The sequence below is a fragment of the Trachemys scripta genome, chromosome 5, assembly GCF_013100865.1.
Source record: "Trachemys scripta elegans isolate TJP31775 chromosome 5, CAS_Tse_1.0, whole genome shotgun sequence".
In the NCBI taxonomy this organism is placed as follows: Eukaryota; Metazoa; Chordata; order Testudines; family Emydidae; genus Trachemys; species Trachemys scripta.
The window spans coordinates 29,468,212-29,492,784 of NC_048302.1; the positions used below are offsets into that span (position 1 = coordinate 29,468,212).

The 24,573-nt window shown below is 39.2% G+C and overlaps 1 protein-coding gene across 2 annotated transcripts in view; it reads left to right on the plus strand.

The window, feature by feature from the left end:
• TET2 (tet methylcytosine dioxygenase 2) overlaps window positions 1–24,304 on the plus strand; it is a 90,618-nt gene extending 66,314 nt beyond the window's left edge. Inside the window, exons 4-10 of one of the 2 annotated variants that reach the window (XM_034770829.1) lie at window positions 5,480–5,573; window positions 6,809–7,017; window positions 8,341–8,491; window positions 10,725–10,814; window positions 12,187–12,324; window positions 14,333–14,693; window positions 19,607–24,304. In XM_034770829.1, coding sequence (XP_034626720.1) covers window positions 5,480–5,573; window positions 6,809–7,017; window positions 8,341–8,491; window positions 10,725–10,814; window positions 12,187–12,324; window positions 14,333–14,693; window positions 19,607–21,009 — 2,446 coding nt within the window. In that variant the 3' untranslated portion in view covers window positions 21,010–24,304. The remainder of the gene's footprint in view (window positions 1–5,479; window positions 5,574–6,808; window positions 7,018–8,340; window positions 8,492–10,724; window positions 10,815–12,186; window positions 12,325–14,332; window positions 14,694–19,606) is intronic. The other variant, XM_034770830.1, reaches the window with a different exon arrangement.
• Window positions 24,305–24,573: the final 269 nt, after the last annotated feature.

A 24,573-nucleotide genomic window follows, 5' to 3' on the forward strand; every position in this document is an offset into this window, starting at 1 on the left:
AAAGGGAAATCAAGTAGTCTGCCATCACTGTGGGGATCCCCGCCATATAAAATAATATTGCCTAAAACTTAAGGTGACCTCACACCCCCATATGCCACAGTGAATGACACTACCCTTGCTTTAGAGGCAGCAATAGAGCAGGAGAAAATAATAGTGAACTATATTAGGACTGCACCTTAGGAAGGTAGTTCAGAATTTATGTAAAATGCTAAATGGAAATGGCATAGATTGTAAGGTCTGGAGGGACACAGAGCCCTCACTTTGGTCAAGGAAAGTTTGATAAGGGAGGAAGATAGACTTCCTGGTAAGAGTTGAAATATATTAAGCTTTGGCGGAATACTCTGTACCTTTGGCCAAAGTCCACCTTAAGTTTGAGGATTTTAAAGGAGATATTATTGTGGGCATTCGGAATCTACTTCCCACTGATATTGTAATAGGTAGTGATACCTTAGCCATGTCTAAGCAGGTTAATGTCATAACTTACAGCTATACTCTTTCTGGCTGCACTTCACCTGGCTTATCTACAGACAGCTGGGAGGGCTGCAAGGGGGAGGGAAATACCCTCAGTCCTTTATAAGCTGTGAGTAACAGTCTCTCCCCAGAGATTCCATGGCTTTGCCAGAGTCTGCTCTTAACTTAAGTGAAACACAAAAGGAATTTATTGAGGCTCAACAGGCTGATCCTTCCCTGCACCAGGAGAGGAGTGCAGCTCAGAATAATACCCTGACTGGGGAAGGAAAGGGTAGATTTTTTTTCTAGAAGGAGGTTTGTTGTAGAGGGAGGCTTCCATAAGGAAAAAGAGGCACCGTGGTGAAGTTTGCAAGCAGGTGCTTGTGTTTGATAAGTACAGGACAGCGTGGCTGCAGGTAGTTCTTGATTGCCCCTTTGTTGGACACTTAGGGGTGAAGGGAACCTGTGATAGGCTCTGACAGAATTTTTATTAGCCTCACATGTGTGAGACAGGAAAAAAATACTGTAAGAGTTGTGTCATATGTCAGAAGCATAAAAGGTTAAACGGACTCTGCAAGGCACCTTGGCAGCCATTGCCCATCATTAAGGAAGTGTTTGCCAAAGTGTTTGTAGACATTGTGGGACCCCTACCCAGACCTTCCAGGAATGGAAAGAAATGTATACTGGCTGTGGTGGATTCTGCCACCAGGTACCTGAAAATGAGAGTTCTATCTAATGTACAAGCGGAACCTGTGGCTACTGCCCTAATGACCAGTTATAGCAGGGTAGGTTTTCCCAGGGAAATCTTCTCAAATTGTGTTGCAAATTTCATGCTTGTCGTTTTCAGAAAGTTACAGGAGTTGTGTGGAGTGAGGCATATAAAGGCCACCACAATCATCCAGAAACTAATGTGCTGGTAGAAAGATTCAGTAGGCTATTGAAGTCTATGATGAGGATGTGTGAGAGAATGACTGAGATGTTTGTTCCCTTGTTTGTGTACCCCAAGAGTCTACATGGTTTTCCCTCTTTGATCTTCTTTACGAGAGACAGGTGAGGGCACCTCTCGATTTAATTCAAGACTCTGGGAGGGTAGTACAGAGGAGTTAGGAAAGCCTGGGGGGGGGGGAGAATGCCACTCATTCTAAAGACAATTTAATGGCTATGATGGACTTAGTGCATCAGAACCTTGAAAGGAGTCAGATGTCTCAGAAAGTTTGGTATGACAGGCATGCTAGAGAAAGTCTTCTATATAGGTGACTTGGTATTGATTCCTGTGTGGGAAAACAAGATACAAGATTGCTGGGAGGGACCTTTCGAAGTAAAAGAGAGAGGGAATGAGGTCACTTATGAGGTAATGAAACCCCCTGGCAGGGGAGCTGTGCAAACAGTACATGTCAATAGATTGAAGGCTCACCATGACAGAGAGATGGCGATGAATATGATTTGTTATACTTCTGAGGGAACATTTTCTTCGCCTTTAATGGATTTGGTCAAGGAAAGTAACGAAAAGACTTCTCCGGAGAGCACTGAGATTTGAGAGGGTTTGAACCTAGCCAAAAGCGGGAGATATTGGTTCTCTTGAAATACCACAGGCAGGGGCATTCATTTTCCAACCTCCCGGGTTTAATTTAAAAAATAATGCATTCCATTGAAACTACAGCGCCCTGCCCTGCTCCTAGCAGAGCCTATGCTAATAGTGACTTGCAAAGACAAATTCAGGAGGAATTGTAGAGCATGGTAGACGTGGGAGTGATCACTAAATCAAAAAGTCCCTGGGTGTCTCCTGTTGTGATGGTACCTAAAAGGGATAAACCACGAGATTTTGTTCGGATTTTAGAAATGTACACACCATCACCCAACCTAATTCCTACCCCAAACCCTGGATAGAGGTCCAGTAGAGACATCCAAGTTTATTCTTCCCATCAGCTGAGTTTTCAACTCAAAGCACAAGTGAAGGGAATAAAACCCCCTAACAAGAAGGAACTGTATCTTTATGCTGCTTGGACTCTGGGGGGCAAGGATGACTGGGCATAAGAAAAAAGATCTCCAGTGCTTAGCCTGGTTAGCCCTAAAGGATGTCTAGAGCTTGTTTATTATAAAAACTTCTATTACTTTTTTAAACTTAAGATTGGAACTCATTTGTGTGTATATATGTTTACCTGCTTTAACCTTGTAAACAACTTTCTTGTTTCCTTTTCCTTGTTAATAAATCTTCAGATAGTTTATTATATGATTGGCTACAAGCATTTTCTTTGGTGTGAGATATAAAGTGCAACTGATCTGGGGTAAGTGACCAGTCTTTTAGGACTGGGGGTAGCCTGAATATTGCTGTGATCTTTGGTGTATTAGTTCATCTATCACAAAGGCAGGTTCACCTGGGTAGCAAGACAGATCGGAGTACCCTAGGGGACTGTCTCTGACTCCATATGAAGGCTATTGTAGTGCCTGAGGAGTTCACAGTTGATAATTGGTTGTTGAAATCTGAGTAAGGAACTCACAACGAATTTGAGGTTTGATAGTCTGCCCCATGGTTAGTACTCACGCTCCTGAGCCACTGCAGGGCAGCTTGATAGGGTGGGTGGACCATATCCCACACTCCTCACTGCGCAGGGGAGCACACATCTTTAGAAGGTGGCACAGGCCGCACCTGGGATGCAGTATGTTTGTGACTCCACAGCATTCCCAGCTCAGGGCTTTAGTTCTACCATTTAGGCCTTAATATTTACATTTAATCAGTAAAACAGAAAATCCTACATATGAGACTTTGGCAGCATTATAGAAGAAACCTTAATTTTTCGAACTTTTTGACTTTTGAGGGCTTGATTTCACAGCTTATTGTATTCACTTTTTTGCATTTAATTTCTGCTGTTTTGGCATAAGGAGACGATCTAGAGGTATTTTAGTTGACAACCCTCATACCCTCAGCTGGCTTCACCAGAAAAGCTCAAAAATGACTTGAACAGAAGCAGGCTGGGAGTCTTTTATATTGTAGGAGCTGTGTGGTTCAAGATGGCTGAGGGACTACAAAGCTATTTGGCTCTTACAGCTAATACTGCATTCCTAAGTCAACCTTCCTTTAAAACACACACTGAAATAACTATACAAATATTCTAAAACACACGTATGCAATTGCTGAGTTTAAACATACATAACATTGACATTACTGAACTGGCTTTCAACACACGTGGCTTTATTTTTAAGGCTTCAGATCTACAAAGCAAGCTAGGTCTGGAATTTCTAGTTATGTGAGAACAAATGTCTCGCATGAATCCATGGAAACGTGTGTTTATCTTTTCCCTCATCCACCCTCTACACTGCTCACATAACTCAAAACTATCAGCTGCTATTTTGCAACTTAAGGAAAGAGGTCAGAAGAGATAAAAAGTATATCTTATCTTCACTGTATAATTTACTGTTGTGAGAATAATATTATAGAAACATATTGCAGTGCAACCTGATTAGCTAATTGGTAGGAAAAAATGGTTTTATAAAGAATTAAAACTGTTTTGCACATGGCTAATTTTTTTTAAAAACAGCTGTACATTAACATCTCAGCCTTTAACTAGGAAAAAGGCGATATACTAATTGCCTTTACCACATGTGTAGTCCAACATGATTGGGATTTTAGCTATATAATTACCTGGGGTGGTATGGAATTGCAACTCCATAGCACCACATCTAGGAATTAGTCCTTTTTCCCCTTCTTTTACTCATGAAGAAAATTTAATACAAACATTCGTATTTAATTTAAACACATAAATAAGAAAAGCACAACTGAAGGTTCCAATAGCAGAGTTAATTTTGCCACACGACACACATGTAATGCTTTCTATTACTAGTTAGAATACTACATATATAGTAGACGGTTATCTGGGCCAAATGCTACCCTCATTTATGTCCATACAACACCACTGATGTCAACAGAGTTGCACAAGTCCACCTAAAAACAGGAATTGGCCCAGTTATGAAATGTGGCTAAGTTAATGTTTCTGTTGGAACCATGATGTTGCATTTACTAAGAGCTGTTCAAATTTGCAACTAAGTGGGCTGTTTCAACTTTGGTATGCTATTGTGTTGTGCAGAAGGGCACCACAACATCAGCAATGGCCTTAGGCAAATGCCTCTGGGGGACACAGAAGGAGGAGTGTGTTTAGAAATGACAACAAATCATGCAATGATTGTTCTGCACAGCACAGGCTTCAAGTTGCCAGCTGGTTCATGGCGGGGCAGGGGGTGGGGGCATGGAGAGCTGACTATCTCCCCTTTGGGCAGTATGCTACTGCCTGTGGTTCTTACACACTCACAATTTTGGACCAGATTCCACTCCAAACGGGTAATTATTCCTGATTTACACCAAGATAAGTGAGAATCAATCCAGATCTCCAAATCTGCAAAGGTTTACAGACACATTATCAAAGGCATTATTTTAGTGTACCCTTCAGCCCTGCTTAGGCATAGAAGGCAGGCATAATCCTTATCCATACTAAATAACTAAATGCAACAAGTGACTAGGAATGGATGATAATCTACGAGCATGTCTTAAAATAAATGCTGACTTATGCTGTGTCTAAAGCAGAAGTCAGTATAGAAAGTGAGTTGAATGTAACTATTGCATCCCAACTATTCCATGACAATGATAAACTGAAAAAATGACTACCTACAGTTAAAAAAAAAGGGGGGGGGGGGAGGTTAAAATACCTATCAAATGAGTGTTTCCAAATGATCAAATACAGCAAATTCACTATAGAAAGGAGCTATCTGGTTTGAAAAATTTAGCACAGATGGACAATTTTAATCCTTTATGACCAACTAAATACATTTTATAAAATGGCCTCTTTCACCATAGCAACATATTATTGTACTGATATGAATAAGACTGAAATATTATGATGCATCCCTTCTTGCTTAGAGCTAAGAGTTTATTTCTTAAGATAAGACGAAGAAATGTGCTCAAATTTTAAGTATTTGTGCAGACCACATTCAAATTCAGCTGCTTATTGTATTTTTTTTATTTGCTTGTTTGTTTAAGATTTGGACAGAAGGGTAAAGCTATAAGGATTGAGAGGGTCATCTATACTGGAAAAGAAGGCAAAAGTTCTCAGGGATGTCCTATTGCTAAATGGGTAAGAGTGATATCTACGTGTCCTTAATAATCTAGTTCAGTTTGATCATTCATTCATGTATTTATTTTAGTTGAAGTAGAATTAAAACAGCTAAGTACCAGCAATATCTCAGGCTGCCCACTTGCCCACTCTGAGCCAGTTTCTGCCCTGACACCTTTGCAGTTCCTTCAGCTGAGTTGCATGCATGTGAGTGAAAGCAAAATTTGGCCTAGAGTTATGAAAAGAAAGATACATTCTTTTAGATATAAGATCCAGAATGTTAGACACGCTTCTTACTGTTACATTTAGCGTAGAAATAATTAAGAGGTGCAACCGCACTACTACAATGTTTTGAAAATACACTTTCTGATCAACAGAGGCCAGCACGCTCTTTTAGTAAACATTGTCTGCTCTGGCATGATCATTACTGAGTACTTCGGGTCGGTTGATAGGAAACAAGATGAGGACAAATTGATGCCTTTTTAATGACAGTCTTTTTGTATGCCAGACTGTACCCTCTTGTAGAAATACCCACAGTAATATGGGCACTGAGAGGCAGGAACGGTCTTCCTACTTTGTTTGAACTTCACCTACCTACCACCGTATGCGTGCTGCCATAATGTTTACACATGATAATTAATAATAAGGGCACATGCGGTCACAAAACACAGAGGCTGACCTCAAGTTTGTAATTTATCATCTGGGCACAGCAGGAATCAGAGGAGAGAAATGAGGTCAGGCTCATCTGTGAAGCTTTTCTAATCTCTTCCCCCAATCTGTGTGGCTCTTGCAGAAGAGAGGCCTAAATTATTCACTGTTGCCTTAAGGAGGATTTATTTGGGTACAAATATCTACTGCCATCTCTGCAGAGGGAAATACCATGGGGAGTATCTAGCTTTTCCTGCCCCCCTACTACAGCAGTGCTCTGTTCTGCCATAGTACCCTCCTGGACACATTTCTGTTGGCTCAGAGATATTCTGCAAAGGTGGCATTGCACCTACCCCAACGCTTCTGTGCTCTTCGGACAGGATCTATCTCATCTAGACTCCCTCAGTTTCAGGAAACAGAAGGGAACGATCTTGGCCCTTATCACTATACTACTCAATGGAGGCAAGAATCTGTGTGTCAGAAGCATCAAGGGGGAAAACATATATTGGCAAATGTAACTTTTTACCATTACTGTTGAGGTTTCATGTTCTCTTGCTTCTCATTAAGAAATGCCTTTTTTGGGGGGGATGGTGTTGCCGTACATGCAGGTAGTTCGTAGAAGTAGTGACGAAGAAAAGCTGCTTTGCTTGGTGCGGGAACGAGCTGGCCATACCTGTGAAACCGCAGTGATAGTGATCCTTATCCTGGTATGGGAGGGGATTTCCCTGAGTCTGGCAGACAAGCTGTATTCTGAACTCACCGACACTCTAAGGAAGTATGGCACACTCACAAACCGACGGTGTGCCCTGAATGAAGAGTAAGTGAAACAAATCATATTCTCCTTCCCCTTGAGTATGCAATCAAGCTACAGCCAAAAGGGTGGCTCTCAAACAAACACAAGTTCTACTTAAGTCTTAGATCTGATTTTCCTCTCACTGGTTTTATACTGGTGTGTGACGATTAACCTCACTGGAGCTACTCTTGATTTAGGCTGATGTAAATGAGAACACAACAGGGCCCATTACTGCAGTGGTAATTGTACTTGCCCTTGTCTGATCGAGAGCAGAATTTGACTCACACAAGTTTATCTAGATCCAGTAGGACAAATTCTGTGTTGGATTTCACCCCATGTAACACCGGTGAAGTCATGGCAGGGGGGAGGATTTTGGTTCAAAAGCTGCAAGATGTGTATATACACGGCTTTTAAAATTAGCCAATTCAAATTACATATTCAGGGCTTGACGAAACTTCTCTCGAGAGCAAGCTACTTTTGAGATTTTGAAACCCTACTGTCCTTGGGTGGGAGACAAATTAAGCTTCATTAAAGTCAATGAAGACCTCTTTCTGCACTCACAATTACAAAATATCTCAATATAAAACAGACATTCAATATATGTGCTTTCCCATCTAGGCTCACAGGAGTGCATAAAGAGAATTAGCTGTATGATTTCTATATACCATTAAGTTGTGTGGCTACAGTGTTTAATGACAGTTCATTTTAAATCTCCCCTCACCCACAAAAAAATTAGAGAAGTGAGCACAAATTCTCTCAAGGCTTCATCTAAACAGAGAAGCACTTTAAAAAGCTTAGTGGCTAACAAAACCTTGATAGTCTGTCAAAATATTTAATGATTTGTAACATCTTTGTTTGAGTCAACTAATTTACTGCTAGGAAATTGTAGTTTGCTCTCCTTTATCTCTTTCTCCCTTTGATGGCTATACACGGAAAGAAACGCCATTCAGAACAAGGCTTCCTTTCTTACAAATATTCTGTTCTCTCTTTTTGGTAGCATGGGCATGGCTTTGTTTCAGGAACTTAGTCCTATCCCAGTTGGCAAACAGCAGTGAGTTAACTAGTTTTTCCTAGGAAGTCAAGAGACCACTTATTCGACAAAGTTTTATCTTATGGGGCCAAAACCTGCCCAGGCTATTCAAGCACAGAAAGCCAAAAAGAAGCAGATATCCTGCACTGATGGTGGGCAAATAAGGAGAAATGCCACACAAAAGAACTCTACCCCCATATACATGAACATGTACATTATTGACATGTATTGCATGAATTTTCAAGCATGCAGACTTTTACCTATGTACGGCTCTACATGCTGTTGATAGCCACATAAATGTTTCTCTTATTCCTTAGACGGACTTGTGCATGTCAAGGGCTGGACCCTGAGACTTGTGGTGCTTCTTTTTCCTTTGGTTGCTCCTGGAGCATGTACTACAATGGGTGCAAGTTTGCCAGAAGCAAGGTCCCAAGGAAGTTTAAGCTGCTGGGGGATGATCCAAAAGAGGTCGGTGTTAATTTTAAAGTTAAGTTTGCCTCGTATAAAATGTTTCTGTTGTTCTTGTGGAGTTGAGGTACAGTAGACACAGGGCCAGAATCTCATTTGAAATCCACCCACAAGGGGAAATTAAGTAGTCAAAATGGATTTACCCTTGCCACTGAGCCAGCTTAATTGACTGCTAAAATGCTGACAACAGGTCAAAACCATGAGACATGAAACGATATATGCAGGTTTTGTAGAAGAGCAAGAAAGGGCACACCCAGAACAGTTGTGGCTATATCAGGCCCACAAACAAGCTTTGCACATGCAGTTTCCACAATGGCAGAATACAGGATGTACTAGGTTGAGGCATATAACTTTTTGCAGCTCCGAGCCGGACTAAATTGCATGGAGACAGTATGAGGGAGCTGTGAGATACAGTGGGAGTGAAAGAATGAAAGGACTGGGAGGACTCATTCAGTGGATGCTGCTGCCTCGCCAACAGTGTAGGAAAGGTTTCCAGAGTGGCCTCTAAGGTGCTGTAAGTACTGGACCCAGAACTGCATGCTGATCATATCAAAGCATGTCATAGAGCTCAGCAGCCATGCCTGTAGCTGGGGAACAAGTTGATTTTGAAGTTCTGACTCCAGTGGGTTCTAGATACCCTCAGCTAACAGGGCTGCTAATTGTTAATGGGCTGCCTTTCTGTAGAGGGTTCTACTGATTGCCTGGCTTACTTTTTTGGCATATACAAGTGCAAATGTGTCCCCTGCGATGGGGCTTGTCTGCTGATGGATGGGCCACATAACATACTAAAAGCTGGGGCATTTTATGCAAAACCCATAATATTTAGCATTTCAGACATATAGTCAGTGACTTATCATGTAATTAGAGAGCTGGTCACATTTTTTGGATTCTCAAAATTTTTATGAAAAATGCAAGAATTTTGATAACATTTATCATGGAATTTTTTTAAACTTTTTTTCATGTGACATTTTTATGCCTTTGTACTATATCTAGCAGGCATCATATGGTCTGTGGGTTATATTAGCACACTTGATATGCTATTAAAAATGTTAGCATCACTGAGACAGTTGTAACTTTTGACCCTCCTTTTCCCTCTATTATAACATACCTATGCTCGATGAGACTGCAACAAAGAAAGCGTGATACGTATCACACGTGGGATCTACACAAAGACTCAAAGAAGAAGTGACATTTTATGAGTTGTAACTTGTAGGCTGGAAAGGAAAGCAACATAATGGTTCCAGGTTTTGATAGCAACCCAAAAAAAGGGACACAGTGAAAGGTTTTTGATAATGTCATACTGTGATTTTGGGTTCCTGTGAACCCAGAACTCAGATTGAAACTAGCAGGTCAAACTTTTTTAACCAAATTAGTGCATACCAAAACTGATAGATTTTTCACAGCTTTTCACATGCTTTCATGAACATACAAATTCCCAAAATGATTACATTTCTCTGTGTAAATTTGCTGCTTTTTAAAAACTTGGAATGAGGCCTGTATTTTTAATTTAAGAAACAGATCTGAAATTAGGATTCTGGGCATGAGAAAATAGTGGAGCAACTTAAATTTATTAGAGCACTTCATGTTTTTAAGAGCCTTTCATTTTGAAAGATTGTATCTCTCTTAAAAACAAAAAGTAAGTGGTCATTTGTATCCCAAATTGTTCTACACTAGCCACACCCACAACTCTTGATTGCTCAAAAACTGTCATTTTTTTCAAAGTCTGAAGTATTCCAATAATTTTAAATTGCTACATAGAGAGATAATTTCATTGTATTGAAGTGTTATGATTTCAGAATGTAAAACTCTCAAATTAGATGGATTAAATTGATGCTGATTGGGCATTCTGTTATTTTTTCTTTTCTTTTTTTCTCTCAAGGTTTTTAAAGGGGAGATTTTTTTTATTTTTCAAAAAACTGTAATAACTAGTCATATCATGCTTGGGTTTAACCTTTACATAGTAGGATACATCTTTTCTTATAAATCAGATGAGCGTTATATGATGCCTCCTCATAAGGATCATAGAAGCTCATTTCTGGACATATGTTGTGCTTTTAAAAACAGCATAAGGGATCACTATAAGAATTACAAGGCATTTACAATGCATATTAGGCATTTATACCAGTCATCTCTGTAGTATCATAGTGTCCAGTAGCTTCTAAAGATGGTAGATTGCATATATAGTAATATGGGTGGTTAGATGATATGTTAACATTATTTCATCTGATAACAGGAAGAAAAGCTAGAGTCCAATTTGCAAAACCTATCAACTCTAATGGCACCTACCTACAAGAAACTTGCACCAGACGCATATAACAACCAGGTAGGTCAAAAAGAGTTGGGAAAGTCACTAAAATAATCTGATCTTTGCTTTACTTTGCCAATGCATGTTCTTTGCTGTAAGTTATTGTTTACAGTTTGTGCCAATATTGCTCTTATGTTAGACTAAATCTTGCTCACTCAATACATTATATAGCATTTAACATACTAGCAAACACTTTGCTCCTGTGATTGATAAGGTCCTTAAGGTTTCCAGATTCAGCATTATTCACTGGATAAATTGACAGATATTCCATTTCCCTGATTTACTCCAATCCAAACCTGTCTCTGCATGTTTGGTTCCAGGGCAAATCCATTACTGGATTTTCCAATTTAGATCCCGCAGAAATTCTACAAGAACATCTCATGCACCTTCAGCCCCATGGAATCTGAACATGATTCCTGTCTTTGTGCTGGCCTTGAACCAGAACCCTAACCTCACTCTAATCCAGATTTGAATCCAAACACTGGCTTTTGTTTCAGATTGCACAGGTTCACATCTCTCAAGCTTTGCTTTGATTTTCAGATTTGAATGAAATAAATATCTCAAATTAAAAATAAAAATAATCACCAAACTAGCCAGGTTCTTCCTGGTGTGGAAGCCAAACCTCAAATTTCACATTTTAATGCCAACCCATAAGTTTACTCAAAATAGGGCCCATGTTCACCTGAAAGGTTCATGAATCTTTGTAAAGTTTTTGACAACTTCTAACTTTCTAATAAAACGTGAAACCAAGAATTGTGTGTGACTTGTGGTTTCAGTGTGAACATTTCACAAAATTAGTAATGAAAACACAGTAGAAAATATTGTGCTGATTATCAATAATCTATTTTTGAGCACTATCATTCTTGTTATTATATCAAATATAGTGAAAGACTGTCAATGTGCCAAGAAATTACAATCTAATGGTCATATTCTGCACTAATTTCTCCATACAGCCCATTGGAAGTCAGTTTTCCAAGGAAATGCACTCTTCCTAAGTAATTCAATATTTCTGAGCCTGTGTTTATAACTTAACAACATGCCAGACATTCAAACTATATACTGTATTTTATCATCTGATGAAATGGGCCAATGCCAGGAAAATGAAAAGTAATCTTGAAGGAGAAGTATTGTCAGCTAAATACACAAATATAATAATGACAGAAGCATGGAGTTTGAACAATGGAAGACAACATGGAACTGAGTAGCAAGAAAAGAAAGAGGAGCTTGTATTCTCATTTTTATTACCGTAAAGTAATTTCTTGGAATTGTTCACCTCTAAGAACTATACTCTGCCATTGCCAAGATATTAGGAGGCTAAGGTATTCAGTAGTAATTCCATGTAATGGGCTGTCCAGATAAGTTTCAGTGATTACTTGACTTCTGTTTCCAGATTGAGTACGAACACAGAGCGCCAGAGTGCCGTCTTGGTTTAAAAGAAGGTCGTCCATTCTCAGGGGTCACTGCCTGCCTGGATTTTTGTGCTCATGCTCACAGAGACTTGCACAATATGCAGAATGGGAGTACATTGGTAAGTCAGTGCTGCATAAAGCTGCCTTGTTTCAGCACTGATTTCTCATATTTAATTCATTATCTATATTTCTATTAAGCTTGCACATAAAGCTAACTGCTAAAAGAAGAGACATTCATCAGTAACTGGAGCTAAAATGTGCAATCCGGATTTGTGCAGGATTTTTCATTTAAATGAGACTTTAGAGAAAGATCTAAAATAGATTTGGCTGAAAAACTTCAGTGGCACAGTTTTCCACTGGAAAATATAGTTTGAAATTGAAACAGTTAGTGAAATCAGTTTGATTTTGCCAAAATTCCATTTTGGAGAAAAAAAAAGGGGGGGGGATTTATGATGATGCTAAAACTTCATATTTTGACATTTTTGGAGTGAAATATTGTGATTTTTCCTCTCAAAATGACTTTTCACTTTGAATTTTTAAAATTTTGTATTACATTTGAAATTTCAACTTTATTTCATATTATATTATAACCAAAAGATTTTGAGGTGGAAAGATTTTATTCCCTCAAATTTATTTTGCAGAAAATTCAAAATTTTCAGGTTTAATTTCAAATCAGAATAAAAACAAATGTCAAAATCCTCTCAAATATCATTTCTGTTCTTTGGCCAGTACTAAATAAAACCCTTGCTCTTGTCCCACAAAACTCTACTACTCTCCAGAACTTGACACTGAAAAATATAGCAGAGCAAGGTTAGCTGGCTTCATTGAATAGGAGAGTTTATGGCTTACTTCTATCTACTGCATGCTGTCAGTGAAAATATACAAAAAAAAATGTGACTAGCTTGCTGTAATTTGAAGTAACTGAATCAGTGCGTGTAAGCAGGTGCTATTCTCACCGTGGTCTGAGCAGAACATCCAAATATTTTACAAAGTCTAAACTTACTCCCTTCCTGGGGCTTGACTTTCTTCAAAACACTATTAACAAAATATACACTTCCGTCTGAGTTTTCTCTCCAAGACTGGCTGGTTTTCCTGCAGATCTTTCTGTCTTGCAGCTTCTCATTCCCTTTGAGAGATACCCCCATCACATCTTATAGCCTGGATGGAGTTCACAAGATGTGCCTACTGCTATGTCTCTACAGCAATTCCTTGAATCTGTATCTGGCATTCAAATATCTAATGTGAGGTTGACTCAATGAAGGAGCCTGCATTCCAGTACAAGGCCCTAGAGTCTGCCATACCGTTACGCTGCCCTTGGAATTTTAGGGTGGTCTTTGAAAGTACACCTCTACCCCGATATAACGTGACCCGATATAACACGAATTCGGATATAACGCGGTAAAGCAGTGCTCTGGGGGGGGCAGGGCTGCGCACTCTGGCGGATCAAAGCAAGTTCGATATAACGCGGTTTCACCTATAACGCAGTAAGATTTTTTGGCTCCCGAGGACAGTGTTATATCAGAGTAGAAGTGTATATGTAATGTCATGGGATTTTTTTTTTTATACTAAACAGCATTGCTAATATGTAGCTAGCTATCGTGCCACAACCTAAAAAAAATCTTGCTGGCTGTAGAGTTCCAGGAAGCCTAGCATTTCAGTTCCCTGACCATGGAATCATTAGCCCAAGAATTCCCTTAACTTTTGGGAACACATGGCTATCCTGCCTACTTCCAGGTGGAATATGGAATGTGAGGAAAATACACATTTTATATAAAGTGTCCCTTAATATTGCCAAACATGGGAAAGGGGGGGGGGGAGGGAGGGAAGTTGCACGCTTGGATGCTGAATCTAGAAGCAAAAAAGAAGTTAAAGCTTAAACAATTTTAAAAAAAAGGGGGGGAAGGGGGAGCAGGGGTTAGCATTCAGTTGATACCTACATTGGATGCTCTATTCGGCATTACATCGGTTATGTCATCAGCCTTGCAATCTGATGTTAGTTGTCAACTACCTGCCATTATAGAGTTATCTGAGCTGACAGTGTAATGCAAAATAGGCCAAAACTCCACAGAGTTTTCTGTTCTTCTCACGCTGATTTTTGATGGTTTTTCTACCATACCTTTTGGACAGGTGTGCACACTAACCAGAGAAGACAATCGTGAAATTGGCCAAATGCCAGAAGATGAGCAGCTGCACGTACTCCCATTATACAAAGTCTCTGATGTGGATGAGTTTGGAAGTACTGATGGCCAGGAACAGAAAAAGAAGAATGGCAGCATTCAAGTCCTCAGCTCCTTTAGGCGCAAAGTCAGGATGCTGGCAGAGCCTGTTAAGACATGCAGGCAAAAGAAGTTAGAAGCCAAGAAAGCGGCAGCAGAAAAGCTTTCCTCCTTGGAGACTAGCTCGAGCAAAACTGAAAAAGATAAGTCGGCAGCAGCACGCCACAAACAAGCCAGCTCGGAGGCTGCAGGTCATGCAAAACAGTTAGCAGGTAAATGCAAGAATCTTCTATTAGTCAGTACACTTGTTAATAACAGTAATTAACCATAGAAATGAAGGCAGTTTATAAAGAGCCTTGAGAAAACCATGAGGCCGACTAATTGAAAGTCTCTGGTAAAGAGAGAAGCAGGGGTGATATCATTGTAGGGGTCTATTATAGATAGGCTTGGCAGAATTTGATTTTTATTTTATTTTTTTTTTCAAATTTTGACTTAATTTTTGTTTAAGATTTTTTTGTTTTAACAGTTTTTACTGTTGTTGGAAATTAAGGGGGGGGTAGGATTGGGGTTGGGGTTTGGGCAGTACTGACAGCGGGGCTGCCGGGGGTTCTCTACATGACTAAGGGGCCCAACACACTGGGGAGCAAGGCGTGGAGGTGGCTGCAGTCCTGGCCTGACAGAGCAGAGATCCCCAGCCCGGACTGCAATGAGGGGAAAAGCCCGCAGCCACAGCGTACTGACGAAAATTTCCTGCCCGAGGATGGCTTGAACACTCCTGGGTGGTGGGTGGGTGAGTGAGTGAGCGAGCGAGGCCATGACAGCGCAGCTGCAGATGGCTCACCGCACTGCTACAGGGCTGGTGACACCCAATCCCTGCAGGCACAAGCAGGGGAGACTGCATTCCCACCAATGCGGATCAATATTTTTTTCCATCCATTTCAATGTGTCAAGTGAAATCAATGTTTACCATCATATATTGATTTATATTAAATCCTGCCAAGCCTAACTATGGGCCACCAAGTCAAGAGGAGGAGGTGGATGAGGCATTCCTAGAACAAATAAAGGAACTCTCCAAAACACAAGGCCTGGTAGTAATGGGGGACTTTAACAACAGAAGTCTTAGAAAATGAAATGTATTGGGATAACTTTTATCATTATGATTCTAAGGAAACTAAGAGCAGCAAAATAAGGACAATGAACATCAAAAAAGCTGAATTTAACGAACTCAGAGAACTGGAAAAAAAGAGCCTATAAAAAGAAAATCTAAAGGAAAAAGGAGTTCAGGAGGACCTGGCAGTTTCTCTGAGAGACCATATTAGAAGTGCAACAGCAAACTATTCTGATGCAAAGGAGAGATAGGAAGAATAGTAAAAGGCCAACCTGTCTATTAGGAGCTTTTTAATTATCTGAAAATAAAAAAGGAATCCTACAAAAAATGGAAACATAGATGAATTACTAACAAGGAGTACAAAAGAATAGCACAAGCATGTACATCCAAAATCAGAAAGGCTAAGGCACAAAATGAATAACATCTAGCCAGGGACATGAAAGGCAATAGGAAGAGGATCTATAAATATATTAGCAGTATGAGCAAGACAAAGGAAAGTGTAGGTCTTCCAGTTAGGGGAAGGAGAGCTAATAATGGAAGACATCAAGAAGGCTGAGATGTTCAATGCCTATTTTGCTTCCATTTCACTAAAAAAGTAAACTGTGACCAGAGACTTAACACAATTAATATTAATAAGGGAAAAGAAATGCAAGCCAGAATAGGGAAAGAACAGGTTAAAGAATATTTAGGTAAGTTAGATGTATTCAAGTCAGCCTGGCCTGATGAAATTCATCCTACGGTACTTCAGGAACTAGCTGAAGCAGTTTCTGAACCATTAACAGTTATCGTTGAGAACCTATGGAGGATGGATGAGGTCCAAGAGGTCTGGAGAAGGGCAAACATAGCATCTATCTTTAAAAGGGATAACAGAGAGGGATTATTGACCAGTCAGTGTAACTGATATCAGGAAAGATACTAGAACAAATTATCAAACAATCTGTTTGTAAGCACCTAGAGGATAATAAGGTGATAAGTAATAGGCAACATGGATTTGTCAAGAACAAATCGTATTATACCAACCTAATTTCCTTCTTTGACAAGGCAACTGGCCTAGTGGATGGAGGAAAGCAGTAGACATGATTGTGATGTTGCACTCCTTATGATTTTATGAAAATATGCTAATGAGTGTGAATATAACGTAACTGGAATATGCTTCATCCAAAAAGTCTCTTGTAAGGTAGCATTGCAAAGCTTATAATCTACAGAATGTGATCATCCAATTTGTATAAATGTATCATTCTTGTATCTGAAACTAGAAATAAGTAATTATGCAAAGTATGGGCCATTAATGGTGGTTTAGAATCTTGATGGCTCCCATCAACTAGGACAATTGACTGTAGATGGCTCTGTTTACTTGCAAGCCTTCCTGTCAGTCAGGCCAGGAAGAATGAAGGCTTGGGATCTCACAGGACATGTGACCATGTCACCTGGTACTGGAATGGATCTTAAACCTGGTGATTTTCCATTTAGAAGGTGGGGTGGGGACCCAAAGAGACAAATGATTCCCGCCTAGTGCCAAAGGTATATAAGGGGGTAGAACAGAACAAAGTGGGCTGCAGTCATGAGAAATCCCCTAACTACCACCTGAGCTGAAACATGGACTGTACCAGGGGAAAGGATTGAGCCCAGACTAGAAAGGAGTCTAGTTTGTGAAAGAAGCTTATTGGAACATCTCTGAGGGTGAGGTTTCATTTGTAATCAGGTTCTTATTGTATTAGGCTTAGATTTGTGTGCTTTTGTTTTATTTTGCTTGGTAATTTACTTTGTTCTGTCTGTTATTACTTGGAACCACTTAAATCCTACTTTTTATATTTAATAAAATCACTTTTTACTTATTAATAAACCCAGAGCAAGTAATTAATACCTGGGGGAGCAAACAGCTGTGCATATCTCTCTATCAGTGTTATAGAGGGCAAACAGTTTATGAGTTTACCCTGTATAAGCTTTATACAGAGTAAAATGGGCTTAGTTGGGGTTTGGTCCCCATTAGGATCTGGGTGCTGGAGACAGGAGCACTTCTTAAGCTGTTTTCAGTTAAGCCTGCAGCTTGTGGGGGACATGGTTCAGACCTGGGTCTGTGTTTGCATCACACTAGTGCAGGGATCGGCAACCTTTGGCATGTGGCCCACCAGGACAAGCACCCTGGCGGGCCGGGCCAGTTTGTTTACCTGCCGCGTCCGCAGGTTTGGCAGATCGCGGCTCCCACTGGCCATGGTTCGCCGCTCCAGGCCAATGGGGGGCGGCCAGCACATCCTTCAGCCTGCACCGCTTCCCGCTGTCCTCATTGGCCTGGAGCGGTGAACCATGGCCAGTGGGAGCCGCGATCTTCCGAACCTACGGACGCGGCAGGTAAACAAACCGGCCTGGCCTGCCAGGATGCTTACCCTGGCGGGCCGCGTGCCAAAGGTTGCCGATCCCTAGGCTAGTGTGTCTGGCTCAACAAGACAGGCTACTGAAGTTCCAACCTGCCAGGGAAAACGGGCGCAGAGGTAGTCTCAGCACATCAGGTGGCAGTCCCAACGGGGTCTCTGTCACCATGATACCTTGATTTTAGTAAGGCTTTTGACACAGGCCCACATGATATTCTCATAAGCAAACTAAGGAAATGTAATCTAGGTTAAATTACTATACAGTGGGTTCAAAACTGGTTGAAAGACCATAATCAGAGTAATTATCAGTAGTCTGCTGTCAAACTGGAGGGGGGCATATATAGTGGGGTCTATCCTGGGTCCAGTACTAGTCAATATTTTAACTAATGACTTGGATAATGGAGTGGAGAATATGCTTATACAATTTATGGATGACATCAAGCAGGGAGAGGTTGGTAGCACTTGGAGGACAGGATTAGATTTCAAAACAGCCTTGACAAATGGGAGAAATGGTGTGAAATCAACAGGATGAAATTCAGTTAAGACAAGGGCAAAGTACTTCACTTAGGAAAGAAAAATCAAAAGCACAACTACAAAATGGGGAATAACTGGCCAGGCAGTAGTACTGCTGAAAAGGATCTGGAGGTTATACTGGATCACAAATTGAGTGTGAGTCAACAGTGTGATGCAGTTGTAAAACAAGCTAATATTCTGGGCTATATTAACAGGAGTGTCCTTTGTAAGACATACAAAGTAATTATCCTGCTCTGCTCAGCACTGCTGAGGCCTCAGCAGGAGTACTGCATCCAACTCTGGGTGCCACACTTTCGGAAAGATGTAGACAAATTGGAGAGAGTCCAGAGAAGAGCAACAAAAAACCTGTGAGGAAAGGGTAAAAAGACTGAGCATATTCAGCATTGAGAGAAGATGACGGAGGGTGGATCTGATAACAATCTTCAAATATGTTAAGGGTTTTAAAAAGAGGACTGTGATCAATTTTTCTCCATATCTACTGAATGTAGGACAAGAAGTTATCTGTTTAATCTGCAGCAAGTGAGTTTTATGTTAGATATTAGGAAAATCTTTCTAACTATAAGGGTAATTAAGTTCTGGAATAAGTTACCAAAAGAGGTTATGGAATCCTCATCATTGGAGGTTTTCAAGAACAGTTGGACAAACACATGTCAGAGATGGTCTAGATATACCTAGTCCTGTCTCAGCCCAGGGGGCTGGGTTACATGACCTCTTGAGGTCCCTTCCAGCCCTATATTTTGCTGATTCTCTGGCCTATAGAATTTATAGGTATTTAGGCGTCTAGAGATGCAGATAGGTACCTAACACTCTCTATGTTAACTCTCCATCAATGGGAGTTAGGCACTTATCTGCAACACTAAACACCTTAAATACCTTTAAAAATCTGGCAGGTTCCTTTTAGAGGCTGCTTTTGAAAATTTAGCCCTTATATTTTATGCATTTGACTCTTCTCTAGGACAGGTCACACTATGACTTTTGTTCCAAGTTTTCACATATCATCTTGCCAGAAACTTGGAAAAGTAGAAGTGTTTAGTCAACTGTAAGAGGAATTGTATTTGTATTTCTAGAAAGGTATCCTTCTTTTAATCTATGTAGGAAATGTAATGGAAATTGCTTTGGTGTTTTCATCTAGTGTCAATGTAAACATTGTTTGTTTTTGTTTTCCCGTCTGCAGATCTTTTACGTCTTTCAGGACCAGCCATGCTACAACAGCAGCAACATCAACAGCGTACTCTCGCTAACAGCCCTCAGTCAAACCCTGTCAACTCTTACTCTGGTTCAGGTCCTGCCAATCTTTACACGAGGCTGCCTAATCCAGCCAATGCTCATCCAAGCTCTTCATACACTTCAGATCTCTATGGAGGGTCCAACCCCATAAATCTTTATAGAACCTCATCACAACCTTCAGGGTCTTATTTGAATTCTTCCAATCCTATGAACCCTTATTCAGGATCACTAAGTCAAAATAACCAATATCCACCTTACCAATGCAATGGAAACATGCCTATGGACAACTGCCCCTCTTACTTGAGTTCCTACCCTTCACAACCTCAACACTTGGACTTATATAGGTATCAGAGCCAAGACCCTTTATCTAAACTAAGTCTGCCACCCATTCATACACTATACCAGCATAGACTTGGGAATAACCAGAGTTTTGGTTCCAAGTACTTGAATTATGGAAACCAAAATATGCAGGTAGACCCTTTTAATAATTGCACCAATAGACCAAATGTACACCACGCAGGGTCTTTTTCCCCTTACTCCACCCTTGAGACTGACAGCCACTTTATGGATGTTGCCTCAAGATTAAAATCTAATTTTAGTAATCCAAGTGTGGACTATACTTCCATGAATAAAAATGGTGAACATCCCCTACATCCACCTTCACATCTAGCACATGATTACCACTCAGCTTCAAGTATATTCAGTGGTCCTCCTCATTCACTACATCTCCAAAATAAGGATAGTGAAATGACGCCACATACAGCTAATGGGTTGTCTAATATGCTTCCAGGTCTTAACCACGATAGGACTACTCCCCAACATGGTTTAAATAAAACTGATAGTCTGAATCCAGAAAAAACAGAGGAGCCCGATGATGTCTGGTCAGATAGCGAGCACAGCTTTCTGGATGCAGATATTGGAGGAGTGGCAGTTGCCCCATCTCATGGGTCAATTCTCATTGAATGTGCAAAACGTGAGCTCCATGCAACAACCCCCTTGAAAAATCCCAACAGAAACCATCCCACCAGGATATCACTTGTCTTCTATCAACATAAGAGTATGAATGAGCCAAAACATGGTCTGGCTCTGTGGGAGGCAAAGATGGCTGAGAAGGCAAGAGAAAAAGAAGAGGAGTGTGAAAAATATGGTCCCGATTATGTGCCTCAAAAATCTTATGGCAAAAAATCAAAGCGGGAGCCTACTGAATCACATGAACCCTCAGAACCAACATACGTGCGCTTTGTCAAGTCTCTTGCACAAAGGACTATGTCAGTCACCACAAACTCCACAGTAACTACATCTCCATATGCCTTTACACGGGTTACAGGGCCTTACAACAGATATATATAACTTCACACCTTTGTTGGTTACCTCATTTTAAAAAACAAATTGTCAATCGAATAGTTCTCAGTTAGGTTGCAGGGAGGGGTGGGCAGGGAAAGAAACAGTATTTTCATTAAACTTGTCAGTGGAAAAACCTCAGCACACCAGCAAAAAGAGGTAATCTTACCACCGCACTTATTTTCAACTGACTTGTAAGTGGTCACAGATGGCATGTGGAAACAAGACCAAAGCATCCTATGCAAAAAACAAAAAAAAAGTGTTTCACAATTTACATTTAAAAACACTGGCTCCATTATTGGAAGAGAGAATCTGCAAATGTAACTTTTTTCCTTACAGTTTTGCCCATCTGTGACCACTTTTAATAATATCGACTTTGCATAGTTATGGAACAGGAGCAAAAAATTAAAATACTGTAGTATTACAACAGCAGGAATCTTAAAATACCATCTGGTGCTGAATCTATGATGTACTGAAATACTGGAATTATGGCTTTTTAACATGCAGTTTTTACTGTAATCTTAATAGTCTCTTGATTTTATTTAACAAAATAGATACATATAGAACATAATGAATAGACAGCAAAACACTGAATTTGTTTGGATATTCTAAAACATGGTGCTATCTAAGAAAATGGTGTCTTTATTATAACCGTTGAACAGTTAATGCCTTTATAATAGATTAAAATGTTAATGGTGTATTCAAATATCCTTGAACAACAGGGGGGACCTTTTCATTCATGTTTGTATCAAATTTGCCTGTTACTAAAACACGCTTACTTTTTAACATATGGGAATTAAAGACCTCTGGATTTTGCTCATCCAGTCAAGTCCTGGTTAAGGGACAATAATATATATATAGAGATATTTTTTTTAAATAGTGTTTCAGAAGCACTTTGTCTACCTAAGCTTGGCAACTTGAACAGTGCTAAGGTACTAAGACGTTAAAAGAAAGAAAGAACGTTTACTTTGATTTTAAAATGCAAAGAATTTTTTTTAAAGCTTTTAAATACTTTTGGCTTTAGCCATACATCTGCTGGTGGGCTACATATCCATTTTTAATAAGTCAGTTACAGTAGAAATGGGGTTTACTGGATACAAGGGAATGCTTTAGTACACAACACACATTTTACTGGTGCTCATCTCTCACAGCTATACTGTAACAGTTTTTTACAATTATTATGACAAGTTTATTGCTCAAATGAGTACAGTTTTAAGGAGAGAATTTTATATTAACCACAGGTAATAATTAGCAGCATGTGACAGATTCTACAACTAGTTAGCTTAGGTTTCTGCTATTTCTAAAAGATCTGTATGCTCTTCAGATAATTGAATGGCAGATTGGTTTTGTGTTAATAATTATGTAAATTGTGGTGTATGTCATTTCTCAGTGTAAATGTCCTCTTTTCCAGGAAGATTGAGCAGACTGATGCCTACATAAAATTAATGAAGAAGGGTTAGTTCTATGTGATTCCGTTGATTAAATGGAGGGGAAAAGGCAGCTGGCTTGCTGTGGTGGTTTTAAATCATTAATTTCTATTAAAAAAAAAAAAAAGCAAAAGTTGTATAGTAAATTAAATTGTAAACAAAACCATTTTTAACGCAATGCTTTAGTATTTTAGTACTGTAAAAATTATATATACACACACACATATATATATATTTGGGTTTGAAGCTGAATTCACATCATGGTGCTACTCAGCCTGCTACAAATATATCATAATGTGAGCTAAAAATACATTAAAAGATTTGAGTGATGTTCCTACTTGTCATATACCTCAACACTAGATTGGCAATAGGATATTGAACTGAGAGTGAAAGTTTATAATATTGTATACCACCTCCCCCACCCCCCATAGGCTTTGAAAAAAATACCTTTTGTCTCAGTACTTGATATTTTAGCAAGTATAACTTGAACTTCAATCTTTTTTTTTTTTTCTTAAAAATTCAGGGATATTTCAGCTCATGTTCTCCTTATGCCAACATGTCACCTGTGTGTATGTAAAGCTGTTGTAGGTTAATAAATATATTATTCTTGTGGGTTTTATTTTATTTTTTTCAGGGATTTAACTCTTCTCTTTTGAATCCCTCTTCTACTTTTACTTGTATATGTATTGATGTAACAAACTAATTTTGTAAATTTGTTAGCTCTTTTTATTGTAATGAAAGTGTTTAAAAGTTTTAGACTTGTTTTGCCTATTTCAAACAAAGAAAGAAAGTAGAATGCACTGAGCTAATTAAAGGGAAAATTGTAAGGCAGAGGTTTGGCAAGTGACCGTTTGCTAGAGTGTTTCAAATCACTCTCTAAACAAGGCTTCTGGGATACTGTAATGAATAAATTTTTTTTTTTAAAAGGTACAGTCTGTATGAGGGCTTCCCTAAACAAGCAAACCTCCATCACTTAGCTATTTGTTGTGCAATATACTGTAAGATTGATCTAAAGACGTTGTCTAGCGGAATTACAACCTAATTCTATTCAATAAAAGGAGGCCTTTTGGTTTTATTGGTCAAATATTTATATTCTGGCAATTTTTGAAATTCTTAGTATGTGGCTTTACCACTATAAATACAAAATTTAAAATGTTTGTTTTCATTGAAACAGGAGTTTCAAGTTTTTTAAACCTTAACTATAATTTCCTTATGTATTAGGTTAATTAAATCATTTTAAAATTTAATCTCTTTATTTTTTTTTTATTTGAATCATATCCATCATGCCATCCATAGTTGATGTTTGGTTAATATACCATTCACTGTCATTTGCCAAACTGCTGGCAAACAATAGCAGGAAGCTTAGTTGGGGATTCAATTATGTATTGTAAATACCTGAACTGTAATTTAGGTGTACAGAACCCTGCCTCAGAATGAATGAAAAAGCAGACAAAAAAATTGTGTGTATAGGATTATCAGGTTGACTATAGCCATACTTGAAGATGCTTCTGAGTGGTGTCAACTTTACTTGAATGAATTTTTCATCTTGATTGACGCACAGTGATGTAAAGTTCACTTCTAAAGCTAGTGGTTAACTTGTGTAGGAAACTTTAGCAGTTTGACACTAAGGTAATGAACTTCTGTGTGTGTTTTCCATGCTTATGTTCTACCTTTTTTTTTAATTATTATTTTAACTTTAGTTTCACTCATTTTCATGAAATGTTTGGTAAGTCTATAAAAATCTGAGGATGGTTATAAATACTGTAAGTATTGTAATGTAATGAATGCAGGTTATTTGAAAGCTGTTTATTATTATATCATTCCTGATAACGCTGAGATGTGGGTGTTTTTAATAAAATTTATATTTATTTAATGCACTCAAAGTCTGTTTTACAGAAACTTGTCTTTCATGATGAGTAATTTTTCCCAAGCACATACAGCCAACAAGAGAATGTATACAGTTCTGGTTTGCTCAGGTCAAGGAAAAGGTCAGTAAACTGAAAAGGATTGGAAGAAGCCAAAGAAAAATGATTAAAGGGCTGCAGAAATGTGGAGAAACTAAAGTTAAAGAGGTATTGCTTTGCTAAACACAGCTAAGGGGAAAACATAACTATCAACAAATACTTAAAGTTTGAAGCCACAAAAG